General features: G+C 43.0%; 2 protein-coding genes across 2 annotated transcripts in view; one reads left to right on the top strand and one right to left on the bottom strand.

Annotated features, from left to right (window-relative positions):
* Positions 1-19,700: 19,700 nt before the first annotated feature.
* Positions 19,701-20,997, top strand: LOC123179771 (vacuolar protein sorting-associated protein 60.1-like). Its single transcript, XM_044591646.1, has 4 exons — positions 19,701-19,790; positions 19,882-19,962; positions 20,292-20,403; positions 20,642-20,997. The coding sequence occupies exons 1-4, from the start codon at positions 19,716-19,718 to the stop codon at positions 20,806-20,808; spliced, it is 435 nt and encodes a 144-aa protein (XP_044447581.1). The 5' UTR covers positions 19,701-19,715; the 3' UTR covers positions 20,809-20,997.
* A 236-nt stretch (positions 20,998-21,233) lies between these two features.
* LOC123183452 (MDIS1-interacting receptor like kinase 2-like) overlaps positions 21,234-26,711 on the bottom strand; it is a 28,077-nt gene continuing 22,599 nt past the window's right edge. Inside the window, exons 2-5 of the mRNA XM_044596267.1 lie at positions 23,158-23,795; positions 22,467-22,875; positions 21,684-22,415; positions 21,234-21,595 (exon numbers count right to left, since the gene is read on the bottom strand). Coding sequence (XP_044452202.1) covers positions 21,234-21,595; positions 21,684-22,415; positions 22,467-22,875; positions 23,158-23,795 — 2,141 coding nt within the window. The remainder of the gene's footprint in view (positions 21,596-21,683; positions 22,416-22,466; positions 22,876-23,157; positions 23,796-26,711) is intronic.

The raw sequence follows: 26,711 nt of genomic DNA, 5'->3' as shown, positions 1-26,711 counted from the left end.
GCTCGACAGGCCACAACCAGACTATCAGGGCCTTCATGTCTAGCTCTGCCGACCTGTGCAGCTCGACCAACTGCTTTAGTTGGTCGCTGAAGGGCACCGGATGTTCGGGTCCAAGATATTGGGACCAGAATAGCTTCTCCATAGACATCCCTTCTTCGGCTCTATAATGCTCGGCAGCATCTGATATACTGCACGGCAGATCCGTAAACGCCCCTGAAAAACCAAAATTCGGATAAGTACAAGGAACGTTTCTTTAAATACTTGCTTGGCACGGTGAAAGACTTACCCGCCGCAATCTTCTTGGCCGCCTGAATTTCCTGGAGGGCGTTCTGCGCTTCGGCTCGTGCATCCTGTGCACTCTGGCGGACCTTCGCCAGTTCGGACTCTTGCGCCTTACAATCGCACTCCAAGGACTCAAATCTCTCGATCGCGCCCTGGAGCTGTTGCTCGCCTCGCCCACCTGGGCCTCGTGCTTCTCGCGCGCGGCGCGCTCCTTGGCTGCTTTGTCCTCTGCCTCGACTAACGCCTTTTTGAGGGCCGCCACCTCGGTCGTGGCCCCTAATAAAGTTCAGGACACTTTAGTCAGCTTGAACAATTTACTCTTCAATATACACGCAGGTTACTGCATACCTTGGCTATCCTCCAGCTGCTTCTTCACGCGGCCGAGCTCTTCCTCGGCCCACTCCAGTTTCTGCTTCAGTCCAGAGACCTCCGCAATTTGAGCGGTAGCAGCCAGCAATGAGGCCTGCTTATTCACATAGACACTTTATGTTAGACTCCTACGAAAATTAATTTTGATCCTCTGTTCGGCTTTTCTTTCCGGACACCGAACAGAGCATTAGGGGCTACTATCTACGCTGTGATATTCTTCTTACAATCATGTACTCACCTCAAAGCCTACTAGAAGGCTAGCACAGGCTTCGATTAGCCCATTTTTGACGGACCGGACCTTTTCAACCACCGTACCCATATGGGCACGGTGCTCATCCACGATGGAGGCGCCTTGCAGCGCCTCCAGTAGATGATCCAGTGCCTCTGGTCGGACAGAGGACACTGGTAGCACGCCCCCTCCTTTCGGGAAGGGCCGTTTGTCGGATTCCGGAGCCGTATAGGTCTCCGGAATAGAATCCGGGTGAGGATCGGATAGAACTCGGCCTGCACCATCCGTCTCCGTAGGGGCTTTTCCCCCCATGTATCTGGCGGTCCTGGAGTCATCCTGGGGCGCCGCCCTGATGATCTCCGGAGTCTTCCCCGGTCCAAGGAGGCCCTTCAAGACGCCTCCTCATCGTCACCCTTGGCCGAGGGGGAGTAAGCGGGCGGCGGCGACATGCTGGCCCTCTCCTTTGGGTCCAGCGAACCTTCCGATGAAGATAGCGGAGAGCTGTCCCGAGCCGGACTGCAATAACACGATTCAAACATTGCAAGGCAGAAAGGACGGACGCTCGGGCGTGCGTAAGGATTTTTGATACTTACGATTTAGCCCGAGGCTTGGCCCGGGAAGGCCGCTCCGGACTGCTATCGACATCCCACGCGGAGTTATCCGTGGGGGAGCCTTTTCTCCTTTTGGGCGACTTCGCCTCCAGGTTCTTGGAGGCCGCCCTCTTCTTCCTCCCCGCTTCAGGTGGTGAGTCATCTTCTTCTTCCTCCTCTTCGTCATCGTCTCCGGCGGACGAAGAGTGAGTCTCGTCTTTGGACATCACGTCCGAAGCTCCTTTCCGGCGAAGGCCACTCCTGGTCCCCTTTGCGCTTTCTTGGCCTTCTTCTCCGGCACGTCATAAGGCGCCGGAAACAACATCTTCGTCATAAGTGGGAATTCTTGCTCCTCAGGAAGCGGAGCTGGACAGTTAATCTGCCCCGCTGATGTCTACAACACGACCTTCTTCTTGTAGACGTTGTTGGGCCTCCAAGTGCAGAGGTTTGTAGGGCAGTAGCAAATTTCCCTCAAGTGGATGACCTAAGGTTTATCAATCCATGGGAGGTGTAGGATGAAGATGGTCTCTCTCAAACAACCTTGCAATCAAATAACAAAGAGTCTCTTGTGTCCCCAACACACCCAATACAATGGTAAATTGTATAGGTGCACTAGTTCGGCGAAGAGAGGGTGATACAAGTGCAATATGGATAGTAGATATAGGTTTTTGTAATTTGAAATTATAAAAATAGCGAGGTAACTAATGATAAAAGTGAGAGTAAACGGTATTGCAATGCTAGGAAACAAGGCCTAGGGTGCATACTTTCACTAGTGCAAGTTCTCTCAACAATAATAACATAATTGGATCATATAACTATCCCTCAACATGCAATAAAGAGTCACCCCAAAGTCACTAATAGAGGAGAACAAACGAAGAGATTATTGTAGGGTACGAAACCACCTCAAAGTTATTCTTTCGGATCGATCTATCATAGAGTTCGTACTAGAATAACACATTAAGACACAAATCAACCAAAACCCTAATGTCACCTAGATACTCCAATGTCACCTCAAGTATCCTTGGGTATGATTATACGAGATGCATCACACGATCTCAGATTCATCTATTCAAACCAACACAAAGAACTTCAAAGAGTGCCCCAAAGTTTCTACCGGAGAGTCAAGACGAAAACGTGTGCCAACCCCTATGCATAGGTTCATGGGCGGAACCCGCAAGTTGATCACCAAAACATACATCAAGTGGATCAATAGAATACCCCATTGTCACCACGGGTATCCCACGCAAGACATACATCAAGTGTTCTCAAATCCTTGAAGACTCAATCCGATAAGATAACCTCAAAGGGAAAACTCAATCCATTACAAGAGAGTAGAGGGGGAGAAATATCATAAGATCCAACTATAATAGCAAAGCTCGTGATACATCAAGATCGTATCACCTCAAGAACACGAGAGAGAGAGAGAGCGAGAGAGAGAGAGATCAAACACATAGCTACTGGTACATACCCTCAGCCCCGAGGGTGAACTACTCCCTCCTCGTCATGGAGAGCGCCGGGCTGATGAAGATTGGCACCGGTGAGGGTTCCACCCACTCCGGCAGGGTGCCGGAACAAGGTCCCGATTGGTTTTTGGTGGCTACAGAGGCTTGCGGCGGTGGAACTCCCGATCTATTCTGTTCCCCGATGGTTTTAGGGTATATTGGTATATATAGGAGGAAGAAATACGTTAGGGGAGCCACGAGGGGCCCACGAGGGTGGAGGGCGCGCCCCCCTACCTCGTGCCTTCCTCGTTGCTTCCCTTACGTACACCCCAAGTTTTCTGGATTGCTTCCGTTCCAAAAATAACTCTCCCAAAGGTTTCATTCCGTTTGGACTCCGTTTGATATTCCTTTTCCGCGGAACACTGAAACAAGGGAAAAACAGAAACTGGCACTGGGCTCTGGGTTAATAGGTTAGTCCCAAAAATAATAATAATAATATAAAAGTGTTTAATAAAGCCCATAAACATCCAAAACAGACAATATAATAGCATGGAACAATCAAAAATTATAGATACGTTGGAGACGTATCAGCATCCCCAAGCTTAATTCCTGCTCGTCCTCGAGTAGGTGAATGATAAAAACAGAATTTTTGATGTGGAATGCTACCTAACATATTTATCAATGTAATCTTGTTTATTGTGGCAAGAATATTCAGATCCATAAGATTCAAGACAAAAGTTTAATATTGACATAAAAATAGTAATACTTCAAGCATACTAACAAAGCAATTATGTCTTCTCAAAATAACATGGCCAAAGAAAGTTCATCCCTACAAAATCACATAGTTTGGTCATGCTCCATTTTCGTCACACAAGAATGTTCTCATCATGCACAACCCCGATGACAAGCCAAGCAATTGTTTCATACTTTAGTAATCTCAAACTTTTCCAACCTTCACGCAATACATGAGCGTGAGCCATGGATATAGCACTATGGATGGAATAGAATATAATGATGGGGGTTATGTGGAGAAGACAAAAAGGGAGAAAGTCTCACATCAACGTGGCTAATCAATGAGCTATGGAGATGCCCATCGATTGATGTTAATGCAAGGAGTAGGGATTGCCATGCAACGGATGCACTAGAGCTATAAATGTATGAAAGCTCAACAAAAGAAACTAAGTGGGTGTGCATCCAACTTGCTTGCTCACGAAGACCTAGGGCATTTGAGGAAGCCCATTGTTGGAATATACAAGCCAAGTTCTATAATGAAAAGTTCCCACTAGTATATGAAAGTGACAAAACAAGACACTCTCTATCATGAAGATTATGGTGCTACTTTGAAGCACAAGTGTGGTAAAAAGGATAGTAACATTGTCCCTTCTCTCTTTTTCTCTCATTTTTTGGGCCTTTTTTATGGCCTTTCTCTTTTTTTATTTCTTTTTTATTTTTTATTTTTTCCTCACTTGGGACAATGCTCTAGAAAATGATGATCATCAGACTTCTATTTATTTACAACTCAATGATTACAACTCGATACTAGAACAAAGTATGACTCTATATGAATGCCTCTGGCGGTGTACCGGGATATGCAATGAATCAAGAGTGACATGTATGAAAGAATTATGAATGGTGGCTTTGCCACAAATACTATGTCAACTACATGATCATGCAAAGCAATATGACAATGATGAACGTGTCATGATAAACGGAATGGTGGAAAGTTGCATGGCAATATATCTCGGAATGGCTATGGAAATGCCATAATAGGTAGGTATGGTGGCTGTTTTGAGGAAGATATAAGGAGGTTTATGTGTGATAGAGCGTATCGTATCACGGGGTTTGGATGCACCGGCGAAGTTTGCACCAACTCTCAAGGTGAGAAAGGGCAATGCACGGTACCGAAGAGGCTAGCAATGATGGAAGGGTGAGAGTGCGTATAATCCATGGACTGAACATTAGTCATAAAGAACTCACATACTTATTGCAAAAATCTACATGTCATCAAAAACCAAGCATTACGCGCATGATCCTAGGGGGATAGATTGGTAGGAAAAGACCATCGCTCGTCCCCGACCGCCACTCATAAGGATGACAATCAAAGAACACCTCATGTTTCAAATTTGTCACACAACATTTACCATACGTGCATGCTACGGGACTTGCAAACTTCAACACAAGTATTTCTCAAATTCACAACTACTCAACTAGCACAACTTTAATATCACTATCTCCATATCTCAAAACAATCATCAAGTATCAAACTTCTCTTAGTATTCAATGCACTTTATATGAAAGTTTTTATTATACCCATCTTGGATGCCCATCATATTAGGACTAGTTTCATAACCCAAGCAAATTACCATGCTGTTTAGGACTCTCAAAATGATATAAGTGAAGCATGAGAGTTCATCTATTTCTTCAAAATAAAACTACCACCATGCAACAAACTACTCCGAAAGATATAAGTGAAGATCAATGAGTAGTCGAATAATTATGCAACTATGTGAAGACTCTCCCATTTTAAGAATTTCAGTTCTTGATACTTTATTCAAACAGAAAGCAAAACAAAATAAAATGACATGACGCTCCAAGCAAAACACATATCATGTGGTGAATAAAAATATAGCTCCAAGTAAAGTTACCGATGAACGAAGACGAAAGAGGGGATGCCATCCGGGGCATCCCCAAGCTTAGGCTCTTGGTTGTCCTTGAATATTACCTTGGGGTGCCTTGGGCATCCTCAAGCTTAGGCTCTTGCCACTCCTTATTCCATAGTCCATCGAATCTCTACCCAAAACTTGAAAACTTCACAACACAAAACTTAACAGAAAACTCGTAAGCTTCGTTAGTATAACAAAATAAATCACCACTTTTGGTACTGTTGTGAACTCATTATAAATTCATATTGGTGTAATATCTACTGTATTCCAACTTCTCTATGGTTCATACCCTCCGATACTACTCATAGATTCATCAAAATAAGCAAACAACACATAGAAAACAGAATCTGTCAAAAGCAGAACAGTCTGTAGTAATCTGTATCAAACGTATACTTCTGGAACTAAAAAACTTCTACCAAAATAGGAAGACCTAGATAATTTGTTTATTGATCTGATTCAATTGGAATCAGTATTTTATCACGTTCTGGTCATTTTTAACAATTGTTTTCGTGAACCGAAAGTTTCTGGAATTTTCAGCAAGATCAAATAACTATCATCCAAGAAGATCCTATAGGTCTTACTTTTAACAAACACTAATTAAAACATAAAAACACATCTAAACAGAGGCTAGATGATTTATTTATTTCTAAACAGAACCAAAAAGCAAGAAACTAAAATAAAATTGGGTTGCCTCCCAACAAGCGCTATCATTTAACGCCCCTAGCTAGGCATGATGATTTCAATGATGCTCACATAAAAGATAAGAATTGAAACATAAAGAGAGCATCATGAAGATATGACTAACACATTTAAGTCTAACCACTTCCTATGCATAGGGATTTTGTGAGCAAACAACTTACGGGAACAAGAATCAACTAGCATAGGAAGGCAAAACAAGCATAACTTCAAAAATTTAAGCACATAGAGAGGAAACTTGATATTATTGCAATTCCTACAAGCATATATTCCTCCCTCATAATAATTTTCAGTAGCATCATGAATGAATTCAACAATATAACCAGCACCTAAAGCATTCTTTTCATGATCTACAAGCATAGAAAATTTACTACTCTCCACATAAGCAAAATTCTTCTCATTCGGGATAGTGCGAGTATCATAAGAGACTTGAATACTATAAATTGTTTCCACATTTAAAGAGTAATGTTCAGAAAAAGGGGAATCATAATCATGACAAGTTTTATAAATATAATCATCACTACTTTTTGTAGCATAAGTTTCATCACAATAATAATCATAAGTAGCAACTTTGTTCTCATCATAATAAATTTGCTCATCAAAACTTGGGGGACTAAAAATATCATATTCATCAAACATAGCTTCCCCAAGCTTGGACAAACATTAATTGCAGCAAATATATTCTCAAAAACATCATCTTCTTCAAACATAGCATCCCCAAGCTTGGGCCTTTTTATATCATAAGCATAATCACTCTCATCATTAATAGTATGGATAGCACCAATAGTATAGCAATTATCATATTCTTCCAAGCAAGTGCCAAAAAGATTTTCAAGATCATAAGAAGTATCATTATCTTCCCAATCATAATCATCACAACAAGCAATAGGCATAACGAGATCATCATCAAGTGCATCATCTTCCACAATTATTTTTGATTCATTTTCATGAGGCACAACAATAATAGGAGCAACATTATTTGGGAGAGATATCTTTTTACCTCTCTTCCTTTTTCTTTTCTTCTCCTTCACCACATCATGTGTGGGTTCAATCCTCTTTTTGGAGTTCCTTATTAATGAGATTGGTTGAATAGAAGGCTCCTCCTCGTTACCTGATTCATCATAAGAAATAATAGGAGGATATTGGGAAGTCTCTTCCCTTTCATTAGTATTCTCTTCATCTTCTATTTGTTTTCTTGTCTTTATGTAATTGTCAATTTAAGGATTTTCAACGCAATTCACCGCACAGTACATAAAAATTTCTTCTAGATCAAAATCAAGAAGTTTATACCGGGCAAATTCTGGAAGATGCTTAGTTATACGTTTCATTTCTTCGTGACCCATAAGCAAACTAAGTTCATTATAATGTGCAAGGGAAATCAAGTAATCACAATTTTTGGACACGATTAGATCATGAAACAATTTGCATCGGATAGTTAAATGACCCCTTTCATTGCAAAGTTCACAAGTACGGCTAAGAAAATTTAAATTTTCAGCACAAACATCTAGCCTTTCTTGCAACAATTTAGTTCTAAATGCTTATGCCTCTTGCAATATCTATCTTCCTTATTTGGTGTGTACTTGCAAACCCAATGCACTCCACAAAAATTGACATGTTTATAGGAGACATTTTCATCATAACTAGTGCAATCATCATCAGTACTAAGGATATTCAAGGAGTTCATCCTAACAACATTGCAATCATGCTCATCATTCAAAGATTTAGTGCCAAACATTTTAATGCATTCTTCTTCTAACACTTTGGCACAATTTTCCCTTCCATCATACTCACGAAAGATATTAAAAAGATGAAGCATATGGGGCAAACTCAATTCCATTTTTTTTGTAGTTTTCAAGCACTCACCTCCCCGGCAACGGCGCCAGAAAAGAGCTTGATGTCTACTACACAACCTTCTTCTTGTAGACGTTGTTGGGCCTCCAAGTGCGGAGGTTTGTAGGACAGTAGCAAATTTCCCTCAAGTGGATGACCTAAGGTTTATCAATCCGTGGGAGGTGTAGGATGAAGATGGTCTCTCTCAAACAACCCTGCAACCAAATAACAAAGAGTCTCTTGTGTCCCCAACACACCCAGTACAATGGTAAATTGTACAGGTGCACTAGTTCGGCGAAGAGACGGTGATACAAGTGCAATATGGATAGTAGATATAGGTTTTTGGAATCTGAAATAATAAAAACAGCAAGATAACTAATGATAAAAATGAGCGTAAACGCTATTGCAATGCTAGGAAACAAGGCCTAGGGTTCATACTTTCACTAGTGCAAGTTCTCTCAACAATAATAACATAATTGGATCATATAACTATCCCTCAACATGCAACAAAGAGTCACTCCAAAGTCACTAATAGAGGAGAACAAACGAAGAGATTATTGTAGGGTACGAAACCACCTCAAAGTTATTCTTTCTGATCGATCTATTCAAGAGTTCGTACTAGAATAACACCTTAAGACACATATCAACCAAAACCCTAATGTCACCTAGATACTCCAATGTCACCTCAAGTATCAGTGGGTATGATTATACGATATGCATCACACAATCTCATATTCATCTATTCAAACCAACACAAAGAACTTCAAAGAATGCCCCAAAGTTTCTACCGGAGAGTCAAGACGAAAACGTGTGCCAACCCCTATGCATAGGTTCATGGGCGGAACCCGCAAGTTGATCACCAAAACATACATCAAGTGGATCAGTAGAATACCCCATTGTCACCACGGGTATCCCACGCAAGACATACATCAAGTGTTCTCAAATCCTTAAAGACTCAATCCGATAAGATAACTTCAAAGGGAAAACTCAATCCATTACAAGAGAGTAGAGGGGGAGAAACATCATAAGATCCAACTATAATAGCAAAGATCGCGATACATCAAGATCGTATCACCTCAAGAACATGAGAGAGAGAGAGATCAAACACATAGCTACTGGTACATACCCTCAGCCCCGAGGGTGAACTACTCCCTCCTCGTCATGGAGAGCGCTGGGATGATGAAGATTGCCACCGGTGAGGGTTCCCCCCTCCGGCAGGGTGCTGGAACAGGGTCCCGATTGGTTTTTGGTGGCTACAGAGGCTTGCGGCGGCGGAACTCCCGATCTATTCTGTTCCCCGATGGTTTTAGGGTATATTGGTATATATAGGAGGAACAAATACGTCAGGGGAGCCACGAGGGGCCCACGATGGTGGAGGGCGCGCCCCTGCCTCGTGCCTTCCTCGTTGCTTCCCTTACGTACACCCCAAGTCTTCTGGATTGCTTCCGTTCCAAAAATAACTCTCCCGAAAGTTTCATTCCGTTTGGACTCCGTTTGATATTCCTTTTCTGTGAAACACTGAAACAAGGGGAAAACAGAAACTGGCACTGGGCTCTGGGTTAATAGGTTAGTCCCAATATAATAATAATAATAATATAAAAGTGTTTAATAAAGCCCACAAACATCCAAAACAGATAATATAATAGCATGGAACAATCAAAAATTATAGATACGTTGGAGACGTATCACCCGCCACCTCGATCCAGGCCTGGCAAAGTGGGTAGGAGAGCTTAGAATCCATCCTCAAAATATGCCGGTGAAGGGTATACCTTGAAAACATTAAAAGACTTACCGGATTGGCCTAGCGCTTTAAGCTAAGCCCGCGATCTTTCGTCGTGGGCGGTGGCGTCTCGCCAGCCTTGAAGAGCGCTTTCCAGATACCTTCGTGTGTCGCGCCAAAGAGCTCTAGTAGCATCTGGTGCTTGGCTGGGTCATACTCCCACAAATAGCAAGTCCGACGTTGGCACGGAAGGATCCGGCGAATGAGCATAACCTGGATCACAGTGACAAGCTTGATCTTCTTGGTTATCATGTTCTGGACGCATGTCTGGAGCCCAGTTATCTCATTCGAAGATCCCCAAGTCAGGCCCTTCTCTTGCCAGGAAGTGAGCCGCATCGGAACTCCGGATCGGAATTCGGGGCCGCTACCAAATTGGTGTCACGCGGCTCGGTGATGTAAAACCACCCCGGTTGCCATCCCTTCACCGTCTCCACAAAGGAGCCTTCGGGCCAAGTGACATTGCGCATCTTGCCCACCATGGCGCCTCCGCACTCTGCTTGTTGACCGCTCACCACCTTCGGTTTCACATTGAAGGTCTTCAGCCATAGGCCGAAGTGAGGTGGGATGCGGAGAAAGGCCTCGCACACGACGATAAATGCCGAGATATTGAGGATAAAATTGGGGGACAGATCGTGGAGGTCAAACCCATAGTAAAATATCAATCCGCGGACAAATGGATGAAGAGGGAATCCCAGCCCGCGGACAAAGTGTGTGAGAAACACAACCCTCTCATGGGGCTCGGGGGTAGGGACGATTTGCCCTTTTGCCGAGAGTCGGTGAGCAATCTCCTTGGCTAAATATCCGGCCTCCCGGAGCTCCGTGATGTGCTTCTTCTTGACGGAGGAGGCCATCCACTTGCCTCCAGCTCCAGATCCAGACATGTTTGGAGTGCCTTCTCGAACGAGGAAAAGCTAAAGCTTGGGCGCTGGAGCTCACAGACGGAAGGACTGAAGGAGAGAAAGGGTGTGGGTGAAGGAAGAGAATCCTTATCCCCTTATAAAGGCCGCGAATATCAAGCGCCTCCCCACTCGCCCTAAAAACTCTCCTATTCCCAAGGGCTGTATAAATGGCACGGTTGGGTTACCCATGCCCGCATTGATGAGAATCCCGCGATAAGGGGACACGATCTCTGCTTTGACAAGACGTGCCGATGGCAACCGCGTCTCAAAACATGGACCGAGACGAAAAACGGTTCGAAATTATGACCGGACAGACGTGACGTCGTGTTGTAAAAAGCTATCAGGAAGTAGCCATTACGATCTTGTGGTAGATCAACTCTTGTAATACTCATATTCATCAAGATCAATCAAGCAGGAAGTAGGGTATTACCTCCATAGAGAGGGCCCGAACCTGGGTAAACATCGTGTCCCCCGTCTCCTGTTACCATCGATTCTAGACGCACAGTTCGGGACCCCCTACCCGAGATCCGCCGGTTTTGACACCGACAGTTACTATGAACACTAGTAAAGTACACATCAATAACATGTATATCACATATACCTTTGTTCACTTTGCCATCCTTCTTATCCACCAAGTTTTTGGGGTAGTTCTGCTTCCAGTGACCATTTCCTTTGCAGTAGAAGCACTCAGTTTCAGGCTTGGGTTCAACTTTGGGTTTCTTCACGGGAGTGGCAACTTGCTTGCCATTCTTCTTGAAGTTCCCTTTCTTTCCCTTTGCCCTTTTTCTTGAAACTAGTGGTCTTGTTAACCATCAACATTTGATGCTTTTTTTGATTTCTACCTCCGCCGATTTCAGCATCACAAAGAGCTCGGGAATCGTTTTTGTCATCCCTTGCATATTATAGTTCATCACGAAGTTCCAGTAACTTGGTGATAGTGACTAGAGAACTCTGTCAATCACTATCTTATCTGAAAGATTAACTCCCACTTGATTCAAGCGATAGTAGTACTCAGACATTCTGAGCACATGCTCACTGGTTGAGCTATTCTCCATTTTATAGGCAAAATACTTGCCAGAGGACTCGGGCATGAGTATGAAATACCAATTTCAGCTCTTGGAACATCTTATATGCTCCGTGGCGTTCAAAACATTTTTGAAGTCCCGGTTTTAAGCCGTAAAGCATGGTGCACTACACTATCAAGTAATCATCATACCGAGCTTGCCAAACGTTCATAACGTCTGCATCTGCTCCTGCAATAGGTCCGTCATCTAGCGGTGCATCAAGAACATAATTCTTCTGTGCAGCAATGAGGATAGTCCTCAGATCACGAACCCAGTCCGCATCATTGCTACTATCATCTTTCAACTTATATTTCTCTAGGAACATATCAAAAAATAAACAGGGAGCTACATCGCAAGCTATTGATCTACAACATAGATATACAAATACTATCAGGACTAAGTTCATGATAAATTTAAGTTCAGTTAATTATATTACTTAAGAACTCCCACTTAGATAAACATCCCTCTAGTCATCTAAATGATCACGTGATCCATATCAACTAAACCATGTTCGATCATCACGTGAGATGGAGTAGTTTTCAATGGTGAATATATCTATGTTGATCATATCTACTATATGATTCACGTTCTACCTTTCGGTCTGAATGTTCCGAGGCCATATCTGCATATGCTAGGCTCGTCAAGTTTAACCTGAGTATTCTGCGTGTGGAAAACTGGCTTGCACCCGTTGTATGTGAACGTAGAGCTTATCACACCCGATCATCACATGGTGTCTCGGCACGACGAACTGTAGCAACGGTGCATACTCAGGGAGAACACTTGTACCTTGAAATTTAGTGAGAGATCATCTTATAGTGCTACCGTCGTACTAAGCAAAATAAGATGCATAAAATATAAACATCACATGCAATCAAAATAAGTGATATGATATGGCCATCATCATATTGTGCTTTTGATCTTCATCTCCAAAGCACCGTCATGATCACCATCGTCACCGGCTTGACACCTTGATCTCCATCGTAGCATCGTTGTCGTCTCGCCAACTATTGCTTCTACGACTATCGCTACCGCTTGGTGATAAAGTAAAGCAATTACATGGCGTTTGCATTTCATACAATAAAGCGACAACCATAAGGCTCCTGCCAGCTGCTGATAACTTTTACAAAACATGATCATCTCATACAACAATTTATATATCATCACGTCTTGACCATATCACATCACAACATGCCCTGCAAAAACAAGTTAGACGTCCTTTACTTTGTTGTTGCAAGTTTTACGTGGTTGCTGCGGGCTTCTAGCAAGAACCGTTCTTACCTATGCATCAAAACCACAACGATTTTTTGTCAAGTGTGTTGTTTTAACCTGCAACAAGGATCGGGCGTAGTCAAACTCGATTCAACTAAAACTTGAGAAACAGACACCCACTAGCCACCTGTGTGTGAAGCACGTCAGTAGAACCAGTCTCATGAACGCGGTCATGTAATGTCGGTCTGGGCCACTACATCCAACAATACCGCCGAATCAAAGTAAGACATGCTGGTAAGCAGTATGACTATTATCGCCCACAACTCATTGTGTTCTACTCGTGCATATAACATCTACGCATAGACCTGGCTCTGATACCACTGCTGGGGAACTCAGTATTTCAAAAATTTATGTACGATCACGCAAGATCTATCTAGGAGATGCATAGCAACGAGACGGGGAGAGTGTGTCCACGTACCCTCGTAGACTGAAAGCGGAAGCATTTAGTAACGCAGTTGATGTAGTCGAACGTCTTTGCGATCCAACCGATCCAAGTACCGAACGTGCGACATCTCCGCGATCAGCACACGTTCAGCTCAGTGACGTCCCTTGAACTCTTGATCCAGTTAAGGCCGAGGGTTAGTTCCGTCAGCACAACGGCGTGGTGATGGTGATGATGAAGTTACCGGTGCAGGGCTTCGCCTAAGCACTACGACGATATGACCGAGGTGTGTAAATGTGGAGGGGGGCACCGCACATGGCTAAAAGATCAATTTATGTGTTCTAGGGTGCCCCCCTGCCCCCGTATATAAAGGAGGGAGGAGGAGGCCGGCCGGCCCTAGGGGCGCGCCCAAGGAGAGGGAGTCCTACTAGGATTACCAATCCTAGTAGGATTTCTCTACAAGGAAGAGAGGGGGAAGGAAGGAGAGGGAGAGGGAGTAGGAAAGGGGGGGCGCCGCCCCCTTCCCTTGTCCAATTCGGACTGCAAGGGGGGGGGGCTGCCCTAGCTCCCATCCTCTCTCTCCAACAAGGCCCATGGTGGCCCATTAGTTCCCCCGGGGGGTTCCGGTAACCCCTCCGGCACTCCGGTTTTACCCGAAACTATCCGGAACACTTCCGGTGTCTGAATAACATGGTCCAATATAAATATCTTTATGTCTCGACCATTCCGAGACTCCTCGTCATGTCCGTGATCTAATCTGGGACTCCGAACAATCTTCGGTCATCAAATCACATAACTCATAATACAAATCGTCATCGAACGTTAAGCGTGCAGACCCTACGGGTTCGAGAACTATGTAGACATGACCAAGACACCTCTCCGGTCAATAACCAATAGTGGAACCTGGATGCTCATATTGGCTCCCACATATTCTATGAAGATCTTTATCGGTCAAACTGCATAACAACATACGTTGTTCCCTTTGTCATCGGTATGTTACTTGCCCGAGATTCGATTGTCGGTATCATCATACCTAGTTCAATCTCGTTACCGGCAAGTCTCTTTACTTGTTCCGTAATGCATCATCCCGTGACTAACTCATTAGTCACATTTCTTGCAAGGCTTATAGTGATGTGCATTACCGAGAGGGCCCAGAGATACCTCTCCGATACACGGAGTGACAAATCCTAATATTGATCTATGCCAACCCAACAAACACCTTCGGAGACATCTATAGAGCATCTTTATAATCACTCAATTACGTTGTGATGTTTGATAGCACACAAGGTGTTCCTCCGGTATTCGGGAGTTGCATAATCTCATAGTCAGAGGAACGTGTATAAGTCATGATGAAAGCAATAGCAATAAAACTAAACGATCATTATGCTAAGCTAACGGATGGGTCTTGTCCATCACATCATTCTCTAATGATGAGATCCCGTTCATCAAATGACAACATATGTCTATGGTCAGGAAACATAACCATCTTTGATTAACAAGCTAGTTAAGTAGAGGCATACTAGGGACACTCTGTTTTGTCTATGTATTCACACATGTACCAAGTTTCCGGTTAATACAATTCTAGCATGAATAATAAACATTTATCATGATATAAGGAAATATAAATAACAACTTTATTATTGCCTCTAGGGCATATTTCCTTCAGAAACGCGCCAGCCACAAGGGGCTAGTGCGCCCCCACATGGGCCGGCCTAGGAGGAGAAGGAAAGAGGGGAAGGCAAAGGAAAGAGAGGAATAGGATTCCCCCTTCCTTCCCTCTCACCCTTCTTTCCTGCCCCCCCCCCCCCCGACAAGGCAGGGGGGCGGCCAAGGGGAGGACCCCAAGTAGGATTCAGCCTACTTAGGGCGCCTCCTGGCAGCCTCCCCTCTCCCTCCCACCTATATATATGTCGGGGGCGCCGTAGCACAGACCAGACAATTGCATAGCCGTGTACGGTGCCCCTCCACCATTTACACCCCGGTCATATTTTCGTAGTGCTTAGGTGAAGCCCTGCGGAGATCAGTTCACCATCACCGTCACCACGCCGTCGCGCTGACGGAACTCATCTACTACCTCGACATCTTGCTGGATCAAGAAGGTGAGGGACGTCACCGAGCTGAACGTGTGCAGAACACAGAGATGCCGTGCGTTCGGTACTTGATCGGTTGAAGCGCGTAGAAGTTCGACTACATCAACCGCATAGTGAAACGCTTCCGTTTACGGTCTACGAGGGTACATAGACACACTCTCCCTCTCGTTGCTATGCATCTCCATGGATAGATCATTGCGTGTGCATAGAATTTTTTTGTTTTTCCATGCAACGATTCCCAACACATTGTACATGCCCTCATGATCTATATTTTCTTATATGCAAAAAATAGGCATTGTCTCAATGTTCCTTAAGTGTGGAGCTGGTTTGCATCTAATGAATGTTTGATTCATGATATATTTTTGTTTGGATATGAATATAGATAATTTTTTCATCAATTTTTATTTCTTAATGGACTTGATTGATACTTCCTCCGTTTAACACATATACTAGTTGAGTTAAAGAGAGTCTCCATGTTAATTGCAGGAAAATTGGGCTAATGTTAATATTACAACACCTATAGACATGGGACCATTGGCTGACCTAGCTACAAAAATATACTATATGTACCCCGTTGACAATACCCATTTGCTGGAAAACTCACAAATTTCATCATTCGCCATTCATTGACTACAATCTATGGCCACGACATCAAGATGATCCTCACGATCTCACAACGACGACACCAAGCCCAAATGCTTCCAAAGATTTGCTAATATATTGCGAATAGAACATCTCCATTTTCAAAGTCAAACATCAGTGAAAACATATCTATCCATTTTGAAGTTTAATTGTGTTTAGTAAAAAAGATTAATCTACTAATAGTTGTGATTAAGGAAAACTCCATGTGTTTCTTTACGTGTAGAAATACATGGAGCCACAAAAGACGCGCCGATCAGGCAGAAAACTTGGAGTGACCATATCTTGTAGGTGGTCGAAAGTAGTCATGGAGATTGACCAGCTCCCAGGGACTTTGGGCTTTGCGGCCGTTCCAGCGGAGCAAGAAGAATGACAAATCATGGTACCTTCTGTTGTGGCGTTCCGGCCCTCGAGGCCAACAGTTGCGTCACTCCTGCTTGCCATCACCGTCGCGTGTGACTCTAGATCTGCGCTTCCCTGTCGACGACAATGAATGAGTTGCGGGGAATCACGGGAAGAAGTTGCACAACGTACAATTTCCCCTATGGTCTTATAAAGACATGTGTGGAGGGCGAAACAGTAGCACGTCCCTCGAGAATTACGCCGGTGACAGGGCCATGCGTGGAGTTCTAGCATGAGAAACAAGGGCATGCTTTTCACTGTAAAAACTTTTTTAGAAGGATCCATTGTAACAACTTTGGGCCCATGCCTGACGCGAAGGGCTTCCACGACATCGTTGACAAGGCACGACCCGACCCGTTTAATAGGCTTTTTTTACTCATCCTACATCCGTTTCTTCGGCCGTTTCAGGTCTCCCGTCTAGACATTGGGCCGTTTTCGGGCCATCATTTTGTGTGGTGTAGACTACTTCAGCCCATCGTAATTGTGAGGTCCATCACGGGCACCAAATCATAGAGCCTGGCACGCACACACAGTTGACTAGAATTGCCTTCACCAAGCGCGAGAGCTATATCACAACGGATGTATGTCGCTCTTTGCTAGCGTTACGACGTCAATCACCTACAGGCGTGTCCAGCGGGCCAGTCCATTGAGCGGAAGCATTCCCAAAAGTTTTGGGAAGCTTCCAAATGTTCTTTTTCTTCTCTCTGTTTTTTGCTTGTTTTTTTGACCCGGTTTCTATTTCTATTTTTTTCTTTTTCTTCTTTGGTTTCTTTATTTTTCGTTTTCCGTTCTTCTCTTTTACTTTTTCCTTTTTAAATACAGGAATTTGAAATAATAGTTTTATTTTCTACTATTTTTCCTCCCAGTTTTTTTACCTTTTATGTTTAATTTCATTTTATTGTCTAATTTCAAAATTTTCAATAAATGTTCAGATTTTATAAATTGTTCATGTTTTTATGAAAAAATCACGTTTTTCAAATCATTTTTTCATTTTACCAAAATATGTTCAAAATTTAAATTTTTTATCACAATTTCAAGAAATTTTCAAAAAGTTTTCACATTTCTAAAAAATTGTTCGAGACATAAAAAATTATTTTGGAATTTTAAATATTGTTCACCATAAAACATAAAAATTATCAGTGTAATTAAAATTTATTCACCGTATATTAAGTAAATTTCATTGTACACAAATAAAATGTTGATTGCATATTCAATAATTCTCCAGTGTGTGTTTTGTAAAATTGTTCACCATATATAAAATGTTCATTTTCTATAAATAAAATTTTCATCAAAATATATAATTAATTGTTAAGTGTGTATTCTATCAAAATGGAAGTTGAAAATTGTTCATTTTTTCAAAATTTGGATAGAATTTCGATCTTTTGCTTGGATTTAAAAAAAATCATGTTCTCAACATTTATTCGTGTTTTCAAAGAGTTCACTATTTAAAAAAATTCAAATTTCTTAAAGAATTTATCATTTCTAAAAATATTCAGAATTTTGAATTCGCAAACATTAAAAAGTTGCAATTTTTGGACAAAAAGAAAACAACCCATACACAAGCTCGCGCTGGCTCGCTGGTGCCACAGCGCTAGCGCTCGCTGACGGGTCAGACCTATTCAAGGGTGACCAGCGAGGGACTCGTACACTAGCCCTCGCTAAAAGCGATGGATAGCAGCCCTAGAGCTATGCATTTCAAATGCTCTACTTTTTTTTGTGTACACACTGAATATTTTTCAAATGCATGATGAACATTTTATAAAATACGTCTTTGAACATCTTTTTGAACACATGTTAACCATTTTTCAAGTACATGTTTAATATTTTTCAATACATGTGAAACATTTTCAGGATACACCTTGATAATTTTGTAAATGCATGATGAATATTTTTTAAATACACATTGAATTCTTTCTGAATACGCGACATTTTCCATATACTTGCGAACATTTTTAATTATATGTTGACCATGGACAAACTTGTTTTTTGAAATTTCATGAACATAATTTTGTTAAAAGTGTGAACATTTTACAATGTCACAAACAAATTGTACTGCATGAAAATTTATTAAACTCATGAACATTTTTCTGAATTGTATGAACATTTTTTAAAACCACGAGAACATGATTTTTTACATTCCCCGAAACATTTTTATATTACACGTTGAACATTCTTTAAAAACTACCTTTTTAGGGATTTTTTAGGAACTACTGGTAAACCACGGCACTTATTTTGGAATGGATGATTTTTTCTATATATCTACGTATCTATAGTATATTTTGCATAAGTGAAAAAAAAGCCTCACACCCGCGAGAAAGAAAGAAAGCCGACTGGCGAGCGACTGCGGTGTCTGCTCGTCGGCAAAGCCACCGACCACGTCCGCCAGCTCTTCTCCCCGCTACTCCCTTGACCCCCAGTACTCACAGCCTCAGGTCAGTAGGTGTTGCGTTTCCGCCGCCTAGTGCTCTCTCCTTCTACCAAATCCTACAACTTCCGTTGATTGATGCCAGGGATGAAGAAAAGTGTTGATTTTGGTAGTTTGAGCACCGATTTCAGGGGCAGGACGAGGAATCGGAGGAGAGAGGCGACCAAGGCCATAAAGATCATCCCCGCACACCACATGTTCGATGAAATGCCCAAAACGCGCCGCGGCGACGTCTTCTTCTCCCCTCTTCGCAGTCGCTCGCAGGTCCACGCTACCACCCATCGATGTTGACTTGTCAGGGATTGTCCAAGAAGGTATATATATAGCTGAATCCCGAATCTGGTTGATGTGCTCTCATACACCTTTAGATTTTTTCCCCTTCTATACAATAATAGGCCATTTTTGTGTAGTTTCAAAACTTCCTTATAGGTAAAAAAAAGCCTGCGTTCTTATCTATAGGTTACTTGTTATAGAAACTGCTGATTTCAAACATGCTATTAATCTAGTTCCATGCTCCCGGCCTTAGTAAAATTAACGTGTACCTGATGATTATCCCGTAGCATTTAATCATTCTTTTCTGTGGCACCAACCTATTAAGCTAGTTCTAGTGCTCTAATCTCTGTATTCCACATGCTTTCTCTGCAGGTATGGAGGGCAGTGTGACATGCTGTACAACCAAAAATACAATCTTGACCAAGTTTCTTTGGCATCAGAGAGAATTAATGATGCTCAACAGACTGTACGTTGCCTTAGTTTCCTATCGAGTTCTTGGTTGCTAGATTCTGATACCTAGCTCTCAGATTTATGTTGAAGTGTCTTTCATTTAACAGATGACTGCAATGAAGGCTGCCAATAAAGAGCTAAAAGGGATGATGAAGACTGTCAGGATTGAAGATATAGATTTACAAGGAGCAGATCAGGAAGATCGGGCCCGGCCCACACAGGAGGCCGTCAAGGCGCATGTCATGAGGATCCTCAAGCAGCGCAAGATGTATATAATCCATACGTTCATCCATAACCTTATAGGTAAATGTTGCGTCCTTGTAGGAAGTGTTGATTTGGAAAGCTAGCAAGTTCTTACCATGGATAAGAGAGAAAGCGAATGTTATTGGTTCTCCATGATTATCCTGGAGCATTTAATCATTCCTTTGGTGGCAGTAGCCTATATTAGTTTAGTGCTCTCGTTTGATTGCTTTTCTTACGTTACACTTGAATCGATACCTGCTCTTCAAATCTGCAGGGCATGCAAGACGAGATGATAGATCTTATGGATGTGAGCAATGAAATACAAGAAACCATTGGTAAAAGCTACAAGGTCCTAGATGCCACCGACGAGGAGGAACTTATGGAGGGTATGGCTCTTATGCTGTAGTTGGTTATTCTCAGATAATTCAAAAGCTTAATTGGCCAACTAGTTTTCCTTACCAGTTATATACTTCTATCAGTTTTAGGTCTAAGATTTAATCTGAAGCGTTTCTTTGGCACTTTGGTTGTAATCCCTGTACTGATTTTGTGTATCGTTCATTTGCTTATTTATAGACAAGACTGTTCTCTGTTTGTTGTTCTCATTTTGTATGTTGGAAAATGCAGAGCTTGATGCTTTGGAAGCTGGTATGGACTTTGAATTAAATTCAGTCCCTTCGTATCTTCAATCACACGAGGAGATTCTTGATTCTGAGCTTAACTTACCTGCTGCGCCAAGTGGTCATGCAGCAGTCCCGGCAAACAGGCAGCAGGTATGTCAATTGCAAGACTGACTAGTTTCTGTTCATACTGATTATGACGCTGATATCCCTAGGAAGAAATCGATGGGTGTCACAAGTGGGTGTTACGTCTGAACAAATATAAGCATAGGCACCGCATACATTTTTTTACAAACAACCCACAAAACAAATTATATTTATGCATTGTTAGAAATCGGCAAGCGGACAAACAGGAAAATACCAAGAACACATGACAATCATTTTTACGTGGAAAACCCTTGCGGGAAAAACCACGGGCACACGGTGGTGCTTTCACTGTGCCAGGAGTGTCTGCAAGTACATAGACTTACAATGGGTCATCAACTCATCCCGTGTGGCATACAGGAGGTATATAGGTGGCATATGAGTGACTCGGGTCAAAAACGGAAACCTAAATCGGCATCCACTACGATTACCCTGGATTCTCACTAGAATTCGGATCATATATCAACATGCATCGCTTGCTGTAATGTAAGTGCACTGAAAGGCACGAGGCAGGAGCTAGAAGAGGGTCGCTGGATGAGTGTTTGGTATGCCTCCCGCATGGTTGGCCTTTCTTGTGGAGAAGATTCCAAACAAGAAATTGCCACCTTGATGACCAGAGCTAAGCTACTCTCGTCTGTTGTTGTTGGCGTATTCGGCCGTTGGTCCAGAATATCTTTCACCGGCATGCCTTGTTCCCCGCTTGAGAAACTACCATCTAGTAGATCTCTTGGATGCTTCCCCATCAGTAGCTCCCGCACAACCACCCCAAAGCTGTAGACATCACATTTCTCTGTCACAACAGATGTGTACGCCAGTTCTGCATGAAATCAGAACATCAGAATTAAGAACAAATTGTTAGAGGTGAATGCTCGTGACGTGAGAAGTAAGGTTATACTAGTACATACCAGGAGCTATGTAGCCATACGTTCCTGCTAGTGCACTCCAGTTTGACGAATCAGGCTTAAGAACCCTTGCTATGCCAAAATCCGAGACAAAAGCCTTGAAGGATGTATCAAGTAAAATGTTGTTGCTCGTGACATCTCGATGGATTATAGGTGGACTGCATTTGTGGTGCAAATAAGATATTGCCTGAGCCACATCAGTTGCAAGAGTAATTCTCTTCTGCCAATCTAATTCCTTTGCTAGCTCGTCATTTTCCAATGTCCCGTGGAGGCTTCCCTGCTTAATGTACTCATAGACGAGAAATTTATACACTGGATGGGAGCAGAATCCATACATTTTGACAATGCTTCGTTGACGGATGTGTGATAAAATTTCCATTTCACTGTGAAATCTTCTTTCATCATCCAACCCTTCTTCGGTCTGATGAAGCTTCTTCACAGCAACCAGCTGCCCGTCTTGGAGTTGTGCCTTGTAGACTTTGCCGTATCCTCCTGTTCCAATGATGTACTTATCATCGAAGTCTTCTGTTGCCCTTACAATATCGTCAAATGCTAATCTTCCATCAAAATTCCAAACAAAGAATAGGTCCCTTGCTTCAGCAGTGACACCTTCTTGTGGTTTTCTCTTGTTACAACTAAACATTATTATGACACCAATTGCAGCAACAATACTGAACCCCACCACAAGAGCAATTGGTAAAAGCCAACCAATTACCTTCCGTTTATGGTGAGCAGCTACTAGAGTTGAATAACAAGGTGGCAGGTCAGAAAGGTTACCACACAGACCTTTATTGAAAAGAAACCAACTTGTTGAAGCATTTTGGAGTAGCCGTGCTGTTGGGACTGGCCCTTCCAAGTCATTGTAGGACACGTCAAGTGTTGAAAGGCTCGCCATGCTTGCAAAGGAGGATGGAATGCTGCCACTGAATTGATTATGTGACAAATTCAGAAATTCTAGCATCTCCAACTTCCCAAGTTGTTGTGGCAACACGCCACTGAGGTTATTGTTGCTCACATCAAACATGATCTGCATGCCTGCTAAATTTCCAATCGCTCCAGGCAAACTCCCACCGAAGTTGTTATTGTTGATCTTCAAGGACCTTAGTTTCATGCAGGCCCCTAGTTGCTCAGGTATTGATCCACTCAGTAAGTTTGCGGATATATCAAGGTATTCTAGACTGCTTAGCTTTTCTATCTGTGTAGGTATGGATCCAGATAACTGGTTTGTTGATAAGTTCAGGCTATATAGATTTGTTAAAGTGGAGATATCTTGTGGGATCTCACCACTGAGATTATTAGAATTGAGTGTTAGCTCTACTAGGTTGGGCAGTTTAGAAAGGATTGGAGGTATGGAACCCGTGATCACATTTTCCCCCGGATCCAGTACTATTAGCAGGGAAGATGCACCTAGATTTGGTGAGATCTGCCCAGACAGTCTATTTGATGCCAAGCGCATCTCTGTGAGTTGTGGATACACACCAAAATGCTGAGATATGTCGCCTGTTAGTTGGTTTGACTCAAGGTGAAGTTGAACCAAACCTATACATGTCTTTAAACTCCTTGGAATGGGGCCATTGAACATATTAGAAGAGACCATGAGATATTGAAGTCTGCCACCTGAACATATATTTGCGGGTAAAGGTCCTGAAAGTGAGTTGTTAGACATCCCAAGTACAACAAGGTTTATGAGATCTCCAAATTCTTGAGGAAGAGAACCTGATAATTTGTTACTAAAGATTTGTATTTCTTTGATGCTTTGCAACTTCCCAAAAGATTTTGGTATTGAGCCGGTTATCTGATTTTCCCAGAGTTGTAGTACTACTAGCTTGGAAGTATTTCCTAAGCTGTCAGGAATAGAGCCAGATATTTGGTTGTCGGACAAGTCAAAATTTTGGAGATTCGACAAGATGCCCAATTCTGAAGGTATTGTGCCTGTGATTTGATTTGTAAACAGAGAAAGTTCACTGAGCATAGTGAGGTTGCCTATTGCCGGTGGGATGGAGCCTGTGATTTGATTTTCACAGAGAGTTAGAATGTCCATCTTTGTGAGATTTGTGATGAAGATTGGAATTGGACCTGAAAAAGCAGTTGAACAAAGCTCACTACTGCAGGATGCTGCTAACGCGACACTACAATCAGAGACCCTTCGAGAAACTGTGTGCGATGCCATAATCGCAAACGGTGCTGTATGTAAACCGTGAAATGCATAAAACGTTTGCGATGACGGATGCATCAAACACGGTTCAGGTTTTAGTTGCGTGTGCGATGAAGGGCATAGGGTTCAGTTCAATTAACTGTTTGTGATGAGGAGGAACAAAAGAAACGGGCAGCCAAATGAAGGCGTGTGCGATACACAGCATACGGTTCACTCGGATGAACTGTTTGTGATTAGGCAACACAAAAGGAATGGGCAGCCAGATGAAGGTGTGTGCGATATACAACATATGGTTCACTCGGATGAACTTTTGTGATTAGGCAACACAAAAGAAACGGTCAGCCAGATCAAGGTGTGTGGGATATACGGCATGCGGTTCACTCAGATGAACTGTTTGCGTTGACACAAGAGTACAGAAACGGTTCAACTTAACAAGACGTGTGTGTTGTGCAATGGGATTGCATGCGGTTCACTCGGCCCTTGTCGTCAGTGTGTGACCTCCGTGGCAACCGTTCGCTCGCAACCGTCCACCGACTCTTCGCCTTTCCCTCTCGATTTGGAACTGCTGTCGCATGCTAGCTCTTCCTCCCTCCTCCATTTGCCTTCACCCTTCCTTCCGCCATTGTTTGATCGTCTTCTCCATGGAGGGAACAAGCCGGAAACGACCCTGTTATTCTTGCCCCGATCTGAATGATGACGCGATGGAGGAACTCATTGATCGGTGCCGGTTAGCATGGCAGGTTCGTTCAAGACCATTCTCGACTCAACTAATAACATCATTACAAGGAACCCAAGGGTTCAGGAGCGGTTTGATCTCCCCTATCTTCTTTGCCGTGACCTTGCTGACCGGCGCGGGGACGAGGGAAGCCTCGCCTTGTGTAAGTTGATGCCGCTTGATAATGATACTTATGATGTTAAGATGCCATCGCTTGAGGGCAAGGCTTGGGCAGGCACAAATGGAGATTGGGTTGTTTATATTGGGTACAACTGCGAGTGGGAACTTGTGAATGTGTACACTCGTCACCGGGTTCCACTTCGAAAAATCTCAGACGACTGCCCAGAGGTTGAGTACACCGGTATTCTACGTGAGTTCAAATACGATCATGCTAACTGTCATCTACGCAAGATAGCAATTTGTTGAGTTCCCAACCGCTCTTGGGGTTATAGGAATGCTTATGTTGTCGCTATCTTCGACAAGCTTGTTGCCGTCCTTCATGGTTCGACTCGATGGATATTGCTCAAAAATCAGTTTCTATACACGGATGAGTACTGTGATGCAATTCAATACGAGGGTCTTGTGTTTGCTGCCACCACTCGTGGCATTGTTTTTGCATGGAATCCTCATGATTTCGGTACGTTTATCTTCCACCGTAATTATAATTGTTTCATCCACATGCATGCGGGTTAGCTAGTTTCCCTTTACTAATTAACCTCCTTGTGTTTCCAAGGTCCTGTGAATATTCCACCACCTATACTTGAGAATTTTATTCACGAGCATGAGGACGAGCAGGACCCATATACTCAGTGGCGCCTGGCAACTTATTCCGATAGATCACCTCTTCTTGGGGCACTGCTGATGTTACTAAGGAAGCATGTGTTGTCTCGTATGGTCGCACTCTCCGGACCTATTCCAACATCCGTCGCAGGGTATTCGGGATGGATACTCGTGTACTAGCGCCAACACCTTCTCCCTGGTTCAGTATTGAAAGTCTTGGAGAAAACTCGCTCTTCCTTGGACAAAACTATCCAATGATGGTGGAAGGCGATCCAGCGGCTGTTGACATAACGTTACTATCATTTATGAGAAGCAACTGTATCTATACCTCGGACATTACTATGCTTCCCTACCGTCCCAATTTGGGTATTGAGATAGGCCGCTTCAGCCTGAATGATCAGTCCTGCGTTGGTCTCGAGATTGACAGTAGCTAGCCCTTCCCAGAGAATCACTTCTGGTTCAAAGCAAGCGTTTCCAATGCCGACGAGTGGTTGAGCTGAAGTTCATTTCATCGCTTTGTTATTTGTTGTGTGAGAAAAACTTTACTAGAATGTTTTGTTGGAAATGATCTATAACCCAACGTGTATCCTCGTTGTCGTTGTGGGTTGATGACTTGTTGTATGTAATCAATGGTACATTTGCATATGCGTCCATGAACTCACGCCTGCTAGTGGTGTCCATATGAACAGTGCTAGTGATTTTAGTTGCAAAAATTTGATAGTGCTAGTGATTTGTAGCTGCATATTTTGACAAATCACAGTGTTACAAGGTTGACAAATGGCAATGTTACTAGATAAACAAATGTCAATCTTTTCAGTTTGACAAATGGCAACATACCCAAAACAAATCTTACCCAATTGTTTGTACGTGGTTGCACACGGGTCATGCAACACAACCGTTTGTGTTGAAGGGATGCAGAAATCCTGCTCGGCACATTTTCCCTTGGCTTCCTGGGGAAGCTGTCGGTTTGCATACGGGTGTTCTAACGAAAACGTTTGTGATGAGTGTTTTATATTTAAAAACCATTGAAGTTTTTTTCAAAAGAAAATCGTTCAATAAGTCTGTACATTAAGAGAGAAAAACGCAAGTTCGTTCAAACCATATCTTTCATTCAGCCACACTGCGAATTTATATTCATATGATCGAGAATTCGAGATACAGTATTAAACCCCAAAAAAACTATTTCCGGCAGCGGCGGAGGCGGCGTGACGCGCCGTCGTTGTTGTACTCCGGGACGCTGTTGTTGAAGTCTTCAAGGCAGCACAAAATGTTCTTCACTTGTAAATCAAACATCATGTCGTCGCCCGATCGATGGGCGAGGCGCGGGAGGACGGCAACTGGCACCGCTGAGAGGTAGCGGTCGACGGCAGCGTCCCATGCC

Source organism: Triticum aestivum, chromosome 1D, assembly GCF_018294505.1.
Source record: "Triticum aestivum cultivar Chinese Spring chromosome 1D, IWGSC CS RefSeq v2.1, whole genome shotgun sequence".
Taxonomy (NCBI): Eukaryota; Viridiplantae; Streptophyta; class Magnoliopsida; order Poales; family Poaceae; genus Triticum; species Triticum aestivum.
Note: the sequence above shows the minus strand (reverse complement) of the source record. Positions and strands in the feature narration are given on the sequence as shown.